The sequence below is a fragment of the Macrotis lagotis genome, chromosome 2 (assembly GCF_037893015.1).
Source record: "Macrotis lagotis isolate mMagLag1 chromosome 2, bilby.v1.9.chrom.fasta, whole genome shotgun sequence".
Taxonomy (NCBI): domain Eukaryota; kingdom Metazoa; phylum Chordata; class Mammalia; order Peramelemorphia; family Peramelidae; genus Macrotis; species Macrotis lagotis.
Genome location: NC_133659.1, coordinates 2891234 through 2903536, shown reverse-complemented (window position 1 = coordinate 2903536; position 12303 = coordinate 2891234). Strand labels below are relative to the sequence as shown.

The 12303-nt window shown below is 42.8% G+C and overlaps 1 protein-coding gene across 4 annotated transcripts in view; it reads right to left on the bottom strand.

Moving 5' to 3' along the window:
* The window catches only part of SLC44A5 (solute carrier family 44 member 5), a 380222-nt gene that overhangs the window by 81885 nt on the left and 286034 nt on the right, over positions 1 to 12303 (bottom strand). For all 4 annotated transcript variants that reach the window (XM_074221155.1, XM_074221159.1, XM_074221156.1 and 1 more), the window contains 2 exons: positions 10791 to 10875; positions 6972 to 7056 (listed from right to left, as the gene is read on the bottom strand). In XM_074221155.1, the coding sequence (XP_074077256.1) occupies positions 6972 to 7056; positions 10791 to 10875 (170 nt within the window). The remainder of the gene's footprint in view (positions 1 to 6971; positions 7057 to 10790; positions 10876 to 12303) is intronic.

The window sequence follows — 12303 nt, the reverse complement described above, 5'->3', positions numbered from 1 at the left end:
GGATCCAGAGTTAAAAGCTTGCCTGATATTCCTGAAAGGAATAGATCGACAAATTTAAAACCACTTGGAACATTGATCATCTATGTCATCCATAATTAAGAGGGCCAGATCTTTCTCAGCAACAATGTGCAAACCATAATTAAGTTTTTATCAGCCTAAGAAACTAACAAAATGAGGGCCATTTGTAATCATCCATCTTTGTTCAGAATCCTTGCCCACTGGCAGTTGGATGGGAGTGGAGATCCCCCTTGCTTTGCCAATGTCCAGGTGACAGGAGGGCAGGTTCCAGAGGCATTAAGAGCCAATGTGGGCAAAAAATGCTCAGGGAGTAGGCATGGAATGGGGATCATGGAAAGGGGATGCTCTTCTTTTGGTTTATCAGAATAAGTGAGATGGATCAACTTGAAACAGCATTTACCAAACTAATTTGGCCAGGAAATACTTTGGGGCTTGAAATATATTTTGCTATCCTATAAATGCTGATCTCTAGGGGCTGGGGGGCACCGAATATCCCTCAGATCAAGGAAAGAGAAGGAGATTTTGGAGCAAGGTAGAGAAAACTCAGACCTGGTGGAGGAATTAAAATACATGAGAAGCATTTTTGATTAAAATATTGATATTTAATACTTGAACTACACCTGCTGCATCCCCATTTTATCCTGTCATCCTTTATTCACAGAATAGTTCTTCACACTAGGATTCTCTGGGACACCATTTAGGGTTCCAGGACCTTCATATATTTGGCAGCTCTGTGCAGCAAAGGAGCCTGGATCTCTCAGGGACCTCCCAGAGCTAGCCATGAATCCATGAGAATGTCACAGACCCAACCTTTCCTTTCCATGCTCCATTAAAAGTCAGCAAGGGGTAACCACACAGGAAGTGGGCTCAGAAATACTTCTCTCAAATTCAGCTCTGAGATTTACTATCCATTTAATCAAAGATAAGTCTTTCTAGGCCTGTATTCTCATCTGAAAAAGGAGGGGATTGAATAAATGGAAGGAATAGGAGACAAACTAGAAGGCGTGGAATGGTTGGCAAAGGACTTTAGACCTTACTTAATGGGCAAAATGGAGTCATTGACGTTGGTTGAGCAGTTTTTATTGACACACCCAGATCTATCTCCCTTGATTTCCATTATTTGGCCACTTTTTCTCTTTGGAGGTCAACCCTTGTCATTTGTCATCCAATCCAAAACCTGTGGCTGTCCTGGATTTATCCCCTGGTCATCTTCCCTTGTATATTAAAGAGTTCAACAGCTGGCTCATAGTCTTCCTCCCTATTCCATCCAAGTCTAGTCTTTATTATTGAGGACTCAGGAATACTTGCTGCTGTTCCCTGCCTTCCTAGTCCCTCAACTGGCACAACTTCCATGGCCTCTCCCCCCACTCCCCATCAGTTATGTATAGTTGATACGTTCCAGTTCCACAATTAAGAATTTCTTTGCCTGATCATAATTTATCATTCCATCTCACTCTAAGTCATATTAAGTGTGTTCTTTTTAGTCACCATGCCCCCCATTGGCTTTGCCATACAGCTAACTATAGACATAAAGTAGATGGTTCTAACAGTATTAGGAATGAGGGACTAGAATGGGAAAAGGTTGGAAGCGAGAAGGTTTGTTAAGAGGTTGTTGTAAGAGTCTGTGTAGGTGGGGTATCTTAATAAATGAATTAGTAGCAACTGATGGATTATTTCTCAGTTGTCTGATACCTTATAAAACTGTCTATGTTTATTCAAGGAAACAAGGCAATGGGGGTTACAAGCTTAGTGAACACCCTTTCTAAAACCTAATTCATTTGGGTTTATTATCAATGGAGAACTAAGAGCTGGAGTTTATGAGGGATAATACCATGAATATTGTTTTACTTGTTTTTTTGCAGAGATTTTGAAAAATATCTCTAAAACATCTTATGTTCATCTTGTAGAATAAATGTAGATATGAGGCTTAGACAATATTACAATCAGAGTAATAAGAACTAATTGGACTCAAGGAGTAGTTCTTAATGATTAATATTAATATAGAGAAGAGTCTACAGTGGAGTACCCCAGGGATCTCTGCTTGGCCCTGAGTTGTTTAGCATTTTCATCAAACTGCAATAGCATTTATTAAGCATTTGCTATATATTCCAGGTACTGTAATAAGTTCTGACAATATATAAAACATGCTATTCCTGTTGTTCATCTTTCATTTTCAAAGACAAACCAATGATATTATAAGAGTGATGTCTTGACTTGTGCATGAATTGGATATGAGTGAGGCAGAATTGTTTAAAGTCATCAGTATCACTCTCTTCTCCAGAGTCATTAAGTTCCAGTGGCAAGACAGAGGTCAAGAGAACAGGTGATGGCCTAGGAGGTGGGGAGTTGATGTTGGTTTTTCTAAATTCTTTCCCAGATCTCAGTTCGTCTAAAGACACTCATTCAATGATTATGGTCTGGATGAGAGTTGGGATAAAAAATGTTCAAATTACCATCCCAAAGATATCAGTCTGAGACTAGAAGACCCTTAGAGTTTCTGATTAGAGCAGAAAACAATTGCTATTTAGACTCAGTCTAAGCCATCAAAGTCTGTGAACCACATGGTTGTGCCTATTATTGGCCATTCAATGAAAACCAGAATGATTTGAGTTTTAAAGTAGAGTTTTCAGGTGGGTTGTAAGTAATTCCATTTAAAACACAATGGACTTTGTATATTGCGTGTGTGTGTGTGTGTGTGTGTGTGTGTGCACATGTGTCCTGAGTCAATCAGGGTTAAATGACTTACCCAGGGTCACAGAACTAGTAAGTGTCTGAGGCAAGATTTGAACTCAGGTCCTCCTGTTCCTGGGCTGATGTTCTATCCACTATACCACATAGTTGCCTCACAATGTCTTTTGAAGCCTGTCTTTTTGCGCTATATTTCAAAAAGTAAAAAATGAAAACTACACAGGATGAAAAGGAAACTGTCCTAGTTCTTTGAGAAAAAAGTTGGAAGAGGAAGGAGAGGAGCAGATGGAGGAGGAGGAGGAGGAGGAGGAGGAGGAGGAGGAGGAGGAGGACAAAACAGAAAAGCAAGAACAAGAAGAAATGGCAGCTTCCCCACTTCTGCTTCAATTGACAGGTGGGTTCCCCAGAGGACAGTGACTTGCAAATAACATGGGAAACAATGAATACAGAATGTTCTCCTAAGAACCTTGTTCACTTCTTCCCACAAACGCAGATCTGATGGGAGCTCCCCAAATGGAGCAAGGCCCATGAGAGACAAAGTTTAAGTCCCACTGCCTTTCCAGAAGTCCTCTTCTTAGTGCAGAGGCTTCATACAGAGCCCTTGCTATTATTCTACATTGTTCTAGACAGAGCAGATAACATCACCAGGGTGACGATGCATTGGCTTGGTTGACTTGAGCTGGCCGAGCTGAGCAAACCCTCAGCATCACCAGCTCCTCCAGGGTCTGAGAGTTCCATAAATCCATGCAGAAAGAAACATAATCCTTCCTTCAAGGAACTTCTGCTTTAATGAAGTAAGACAGGCTCTGAAAGAAAGTGGGTGTGAAGAATAAAGGATTCTAGTCAAGGAACAACACAGAAAATCAGGGAGGAAAGCTAGGAGTGTGGCTGCAAGGAACTGAAGATATGGCTGGCCTGAACCCTGTGCTGAAAATGGCGGTTCTGGCAGGAAACAGCAGATGTAAGAGAAAGGTTGCTGCCATCATAGGAAATGGAGGACTGGGGCAGTTTCTGAGGCATTGTGAAGAAATTGAGAAGAGATCCAGAAAAGGATGAAGACTGGGCTGATCTGGATAAAGGTACAGATTGTCTCCCCTATACAATTTGCAAATGACACAGTATTTGGAGGGTTCCCTAACCTAGTGGATTCCAGAGGCAACAGTCAAAGAATCTTGATGGGTCAGAGCATCGGGCTGAATCTGAGAAGATGTAGGTCAAGAAGGATAAAGGTAAAACCTTCCACTGGAGTACAAATCACCAGTATCCTCTGGGGGAGACATGCTTGGACAGAAAGCAAGCATGGGTGATTCAATGACACTGACTGTGCTTGGTCAGCACAGGGTTGGATGTATAGTGGATGTTTCATATTGCCTGTGCATTTTGCCACTGATCCCTGACTGGCTGAGACCTTCTCCAGATGTTGGGACATCTCTAGCTCATGGTCAAAGCTTCATGCACACATTTCCTTCCAGCATGTGTTCATGTTGCAGTAGGATTCATGATAGATTTGACCAGGATGGACCTGGAGGCCATTCCCAGTTCCCATCCTACATCAGCTCATTTGCTATGAAGAGTTAGGGACCTGCTTACCCATCAAATCTTCCTTCTCCAAGGCTAGCATTGCCTTCTCTGCCAGGCCCACATACATCACCTTTATTGAGATGTGTCCATGACCATAGATCTTATACAGATGCATGTCTAGGAAATGATAGACTCTCTGTATAGCACCTGGAACTGGAAAGCTTACTCCCTTCCCTAGCCCCTTGCTATGCATGGACATCTATCCACAAAAGATTAAAATGCCTATGTCTTATGTTGACTCAAGAATCATATCACATTGATGCCAATACTAATGATCTGCTAAAGAAAACAAACCAATAAAGCCCCTCTCCACTCTGCCTCCCTGCATCAGACCAAATTGTTCATTTCCAATGGGATGCTGATTAGCCAGCAATTACTGTGTGATTAGCTAAAAATGAAGGTCACTTGGAGGGTGGGGATTGGAGAGGATCGCTGCCTGTCCTCCCTGTGATGGTTGGACCAGGTGAGAAGTAGGGCAAGGGCTCTGCGGAAATGCACTCCTTTTCCTCAGTGACAGTGGCTGTGTGTGAATGGCAGCAAAGAATTGCGGGGGGGGCAGTTGTGAAAGAATTCTAGCTAATTAGTGGTCTTTTCTCTATAGGAAAAGAAACTCACTGAATTAGGTCCTTGGCTCCTTCTACTCGCACCTCCCACCTGATTGAAATAAGATAATGCAAGTACATGGTGAGCAGGCATTCATATTTTTGATGAACATCAGCGATCATTACTCTCAGCATCATAGGATGCAGGGAGCACAGAGGGGAGTGGCCTTCTCTCTCCAGGCCCATCCATTCATCTAACAGCTAAGGGAACAGAGGCCTGGAGAGGAAAAGTGAGTTACCCAGATGGTTAACATTTATAAATGAAAACCTGACACATCCACCATAGGTATAACCAAGATGCCTATCTGGCTTAGGAAATTTGGAATGGAATCACTTAGAAAAGCAAAGAAGCAATATCTCCAAGAGCAATGATTTTTTTTCCCTATTGCTAGCTTAATATGGAGGTCCTGGTCAGATCCATACAGCTGATCCCAGGCAAGTTCCCTCACACCTGGCTCAGCTTCATTTCTTCATCTGACAAATGGATAAAGCAATATATTTTTAAATGTTTAATTTTCATCAATACCTTTTTTTTACATCAACTTCATTTCCAAGGGTAGCACCCTTCTCTCCCTATTTCTTGGGAGACAAATCTAGTCAACCTCTCACCCAAGTCAAGCAATCTGCACCTTATTCCATGACCTCACTGGTCTAAGATCACATGGCTAGTCAGTACTAGAGCCAGAATTTGAATTCAGGTCATCAACTCAGAGCAGCAAAGTCCCCAAGGGTGCATCAGGAGGCATCTTTGTAAATGAACACCACATCATACAGTCTCACAAACCACCAAGCACTCTTCAGCCCCAACCTTTTCTTAGATTGCATTTGGCACTTGACCTGCCCTTTCCCCCAGTTGGAGCTTCAATGGTTGACTTCAGTCTTCCTACTTTTATTCTTAACTCATATGCTGTATTGTTATTAAGAAGTCTACCCCTTTACTCTCTCTCAAGCACACCAGCACAGACACACCACACAGACACCCCAAATGCTCAGTTGGTAATGCCTTCATCCTTCAGACCTTACAAAGCACTTTGGTGAATCCCTCTTCTTACATAATCTTTTGTACCATAGCTTTCCCTATAAAGGAATACTTTATCGTCCCTGGCCTCCCCCAACCTAACAGAACCATTATTATTGGTTGACTGATGGATTGGCAATAACCTCAGTCCTCCCTGGAGCTTGTTGTTTCTGTATTTGTATAATAACTTTGAATCAGGATTTCTTAGCCTGGAATTCACAGATCCCTAGTGGATCAATGAACAGATTCTAAAGGGATTAATGAACTTTAAGATGAACAAAAAAGAGGTCTTTACTCTCACTAATCTCTAACTGAAATAAATGATTTCCTTCAATTATGATTTTTTTAAAAAAAACAAATCTGATTCTAGGAAGGGGGTCAGCAGACTGCTAGAGGGTTCCACAAGAAAGACCAAGAGAGTCTATGGTCTAAATGATCTTCACTGACCCTTTTATCTGAAAATAATGTTGTTGCTACTGCTGGGTTGTTTAGTTACAGGAGGAAGTATAAGGGAGGGACAGATACATGGCTTTGTGTTAAGGACTTCCAGCACAGAAATCACCTTCACTGATTCAGGTGAACAACCTGGCTGTGATTTTTAGTCTTAAGTCCTCTCTTTCCCCAGGAGAAGGGTGGTGACTTGTGCATGGGAGTCCTCTGTCCAAAAGGCTAATCCTATGACAGCTGTTTCTTTTCCATCCTTGCATTCTACAGGGCCCAGCAGAGACTTGGATCTGCCTCATCCCAGGGCTTCGTGGCATTCACCCCAGAATCCCCTCTGAACATCCACACCCCCTCACCGGAGGATTTAATTAAGTTCTATCTACACCAACAAAAGCAATCCAGTTCTGCTCCCAGGCAACTTGGGTTCCACTGGGGAGGCAGGAGGGAAGGTTCACAGATGAGTCAACCCAAAGTAAACATTGAACAGTACAAACTCCTTCCCAGGCCAAGAGAACATTAACCAGAGGGCAGGCGGATCAGCTGACAAAGGGCTTGGCACTTGTTGAAGAAAGCTGAGATTTCTCTGATATGAAAGGGAGGCATCTTTGCCCTCTTCTTACCTGCATGGTTGGGCACTGTAGCTTCGTTAGCACTATGGGGTTGGCGCATTGTAGAGTATTAAAATAAAACAAAAAATTCTTCTCCCTAGAAAGACAACCACAGAAAAAAATGAAGGTTAGGGAAGAGCATGAAAATATCTGCCACCTGGGCGCCAGGCAGCCTTGCCCATAAGACCCCGCCTGCTTCTATTCATCTTTAGGGAAACAAGACTCGATTAAGGATTTATTCTGTGCTAGAAGCTGCTGACTCCATGAATCTTTATCATCACAACCTAGTGAGAGTTGGGAAGAACCTTGAGCATCCCTACTCCTCATTGTGTAAAGGGGCTATCTGAGGGACAGAGGTCTCATGGAACTTTTTCAATAATTCTTAGGCAACCCTTGTTGCAGTCCAGTAATGGGATAACTGAGGTCCCATCCTCTTTAGGAGGGAGTGGATAATTAATAATGATGATGAGTTTGCTTTTGAGGCAGTCTATTCCAAAACCTCTGATAAGGTTTTTCCCCAGCTTTCCAGTCTCTTGGCAGATCAGAAGACAAGATAGTGAATAACCAAATCAAGTGGATCCAGCATAAGGTGCCCTAAGAACCCCAAGGTTCCTGAAAGCCATTTTCTGAAACACCAGGGAATGAATGTCTCAGCTCAGTGCATTGGTTGGGGTGCAGGGGGATCACAAGGACAATATCCTGTTTGGAGGATAAAGATGGGGAGGAAACATTGGGTTCATTCAATGAAGAGATCTTTGAAAAAGAGAGATTAGAAAATCACAATTAAATTGACAGCTGAGTTCCTGGGCTGACTTGTGTACACACTCAGTCAAAATGATTTGTGAGATCGGCAGCACTCTGGAAAGTCATCTCCAGGATGCTGGAATTGGAAGAAATAACTTCCTTTATCCTAAAGATGCCACATAATATCCCCAGCTTCAACAATCAAATGAAAAAGGGTGTAAATTTGTGTGTGTGCACGTGTGTGTGTGTGTGTATGTGTGTGGTTTGTGTGAAGTGTTTTCCAAAAGCTTAGGGTTGAAATGATTAAGGGAGAGGAAAAGCAATGGGTAAGGATGATCAAAGGGAGGAGATAAACCTAGGCATGTAGCCCATGAAATCGCCTCCATTTCCTAGTGTTTTCCCTCCCAAAGTGTCCATTAATGCCTTATCATCTTTTCTTTTTCTCTCTCCTGCCCATTTATACATAGACAGATGTAATTTTCACATATGTGCTTGTACACACACAACATACACACATATACACACATACACACATTGTTTTTCCCCATTAGAATGTAAACTCATGGCCAGCAGAGCTGGTTTCATTGGTTGCCCTTGTATGCCCAGAACCTCATCTGGTACCTAGCTCTGAGTAGATGTTCAGTAAATACTTGTTGAGTGATTGAATCACCACCATGGCACATCTAACACTCGCTTTGGGGATACAAAAATTTCCCCTTTTAAGTGAGGTCAAATATGGCAGCATGGCAGATGGAGCTCTGGCCATGGAGATAAGAGGTCTGGGTTCAGATCCTACTCCAACTCTCACCCACAGACTCCTTATATATCTAGAATCTAGACAATAAGAGTGTTCATCACACAGGGTTTTGAGAGCATTCCATAAAGTAATAAATGTAAAATGATTTGTAGACCATCAAAGCCCTTAAGAGAAATGCCAGTTATTATGACTGTTTATTGATCAGCGTCCTGAGACCATACAGTGAGAGTTCCCAGACATAGAATTCAAAGCTGTTTCATTCCTAAATCGTTGGGACTTTTCAGATGCACGCTGCTTGCCTTACAACCCTGAGCTCTGATCACCTCGGACCTTCCCAGCAGAGGCAAGACCTGGGCCCAGGCCAATGGGATCCCAAGTCACTCCACATGAGCCAGCAGTGTGTGGGAATGCTAAACTGAATTCAATTCAGACTTAATCTATTTTCTTCACTGAATGAATTTCATAAAATATGTAGATTCTGGGTACACAAAAGTGAATGAAGATGCCAAGTTCCTGCCCTCAAGGAGTGGACTTTGCAGCAAACAAAGATGCACTAATGTGTTGCAGAGGCTTCATGGAATTGTCCCGATTTTTTGCTATGGTGAAATATGTTGAATCCAAGTTGGATGGAAAGAAGTGGGTCACTGGCTGGGTTTGGATCCTTTTTTGTCAAAGAGATTCTATTTTTCAATGAAACATTAAAAACTATTTTAAAATAAATTTTAGGAACAAGGGACATGAAGAAAGAGATATTGGGCCACCCAGAGCTTTCTTTATCTCTCTTACCAGCAAGGCTCATCGCTTAGCTGGGCCTACGCCTTCCTGAGTCACCAAGGTTAAGAGTTAAGAATTGCTTTCTGGGTCAGAACTCAGTTTCACTTGAATTTCTGAAAGTCACTCCCAGAGCCCTGGTCCAGTAGTAGGGCTGTCCTCCATGACCTCCATGACCTCCATGACCTCCAGCCCCAGTGGGCAGGTTCCCCTGGAAGCATGAATTATTGAAATCTTCTTGGAACTTATTTATATTTTCCACCAGGACCACCTCTGGAGGTAGAAAAGTCTGCTAATAAGAGGATTTCCTTTTTTTTCCTTTAAAAGTTAGGACATTTTAAGGCTCATCGTTTCCTCCTCTCACCCCCCCACATCATTCTATACTCCTTTCCACAGAAGGAAAATTGGCTATCCAGAGATACATGGCCAGACATATATGGCAAGAAAGCTGTAGCCAATGAGAAGAGGCAGGCACTACAATGGTGGTTTAATCTCCTTTTATTTTTAAGGTTTAGGAAAGGAGAAAAATTTATTTTCAATAATTGAAATTATGGTTATCTTTAAGCAAAGAAAAGCAATTGTTAGAGAATCCTCTTAAACTCTTGTTTTCATTTTTGTTACTATAGTTTTTCAAGGCTTTGGCAAAAATGACAAAGTTCATTAGTGAAGCCCAGTGTCACCACACATTGTGATGGCTCCTGTCCTATGAAAGATATTTAGGAACAGGGATTGGACTTGTGATTTCACTGGGTTGGGAAGCAACCAACAATGCCAATGCAGTAGATTTACTCTACCCATAAAGGCTGCATTTCCTTTGTAATCCAGAGTCAGAGTGCATTGACTGAGGCACTGAGAAATACATAAATCATAAATATCATGGATATTAATGTTACTTGAACCCAGGTCAAACAGAATCCTATCCAACTTTCTACCCATAATGCTGTGATGTAGAAGGACCAGTCTGTCTCATTTCTGCCTCTTAAGAGTACCTTCCATGAAGCATCTTAAAATGTGGATTCTGATGAGAGAATTGGGCCGGTCTATAATTATAATTCCATTTTTAGGAATCTTTGCCTATACATTATCCAAAACAAGCTGTGAGAAAATGACAATTGTCCTTATGGAAAGTTGCTAAGGAGTTAGAGGACCCAGGTTCAATTCTCCCTCTAATATAATCTATGTAGATTAGCCTCACGGGCCTCAGTAAAAGGCAACCTGCCCAACTCTTGGTCTAAGTTCCCAATGTCCCATGTCCTTAATCCATATCATGTAAAACCACATGACTGGCAAGCAGGTGCCACCAGGAATGGGGGAGCAGTGAAGAGAAAGAGCAGAGGAAGAGATAAGAGGAGACAGGGTACGTACAGCAGGGCAAAGGGCTCTGGCATGTTCCCTGTAAGCCTGTGATTCTTTGTCTTGGGATGATCGCCTGTTCCTCATCTGTACAATGAAGGGACAGGTCTAGAGCCTGAGGTCTTTTCCAGCTTCAGATCCTGCATCCTCTGAGTAGGGGTGGGTTTGGAAGGGCCTGGGGCTGTAGACAGGGGAGCCATACTCACTCATTGCGGGTGTCCTTCTGGCCACAAAACTGCCCGGCACTGTCGGTAGGGTAGGCCACCTTCTTGGCATCCCCATAGGCCCAGGCTACAGGAGCAAAGAGGAGAATGACATCAGCCACAGTCAGAAAAAACAACTCGATCTAAGGCCATTAAAATGCACCCCCTATAATGAAGCACTTTAACCTGCTGTCCCAGGGAGCAGAGATTATTGATTTCCCTTACATGGTCATTTCTTAATGAAAAACATGATGAAATATGGCTGAATCCATCAGAAAAGACATTTCTTTCCTTCCCCTAGGATTTATCTGGGCTGGGGCCAAACCATGAGGTAATGTACTTAGAAGATGACATTTATGGAAATGAGAAGGAGAAGGCCAAGGGGACAAGAGCTTCCTTGGCCGAGAGCCACCACCGGATGGCTCTGGATCAAATGACTTCACAGCAGAGCTGACAAATGCACACTGGATGATATGATGTAACTGTTTGAGGTCCAAACAGGGGAGGGCCTGCCTCGAGTCATTGTTAGGAAGGGGGGAACAACTCAAAGGCTTTCACCTGATGGTACTGAGTGTGGATGGTTGTGAAGAGACCCTCATTAAGGGGGCTAGGGAATCTCCCTTTTGGGTTGGTTAGTCATGATCTTACACAGGCTATGGAGACCAATTTCCTGCCTTTACAGAGAAGGAGACTGAAATCCAGTGACTCATCCAAGGTCACACAAACTGGATGTGATGGAGGCAGGATCTGAGCCATTTCAGAGTCAATATTCCTTTTTCTGGATTCACTGGCCTGGAGGTTCTGGGATTTCACCAGCATGGTGCTCCTTCCTTGCATAGAGGCAGTAGCCCTTCTACCCTTCCATGGAAGGTCTCTGTGAGATACTATAGTTCCCATCCTCTGTAGTCAGTCTAGGGATTTTTCAATTCATTACATCATGCTGCCTCTGATGATAACTATTATGATCTTTAAAATGAAGCTGTTGGAATAAATCATCTCTAAAAGGTGCCTGCCAGTGTTATCTCCCCAGGTTTCTATTTAATCTTTTTTTTTCCTATCTGGAAAGGTAAAATAGTTTCTTTGGTGGAGGCATCATTATTCCTATTTTAATATTAATATCCATATGGGAAACTGACAGTCTGGGCCAGATAGAGCTTCTAAGTGTTCCAGGGCCAGGAAGCTACACTCACCATAGGGAAACAAAGTTCTGTGGTCAAATCTGCCTCAGACTGTTCATTAGCTGGCTGGAGAACCTTCAGCCACTCCCAGGCTTTGAGCCTCACTTTTCTCTTCTGGGAAATGGAAAAGCTTGGTTTTGACGGCCCCATTGCATTGTGGATGATCTCCAAGCATCCCCAAACACTGATTCCCAATAGCTCATGTAGTCCTCTCATGGAAGCACTGATGATGTCCCCATCCCAACAGGGGCCCTGGCTTTTTGTTCTTTAAAGGGATTAAGCATCTTCCTCTCCAACAGAATGGATTGGATTTGAGTTTGCTGTAAATTCAATTATCT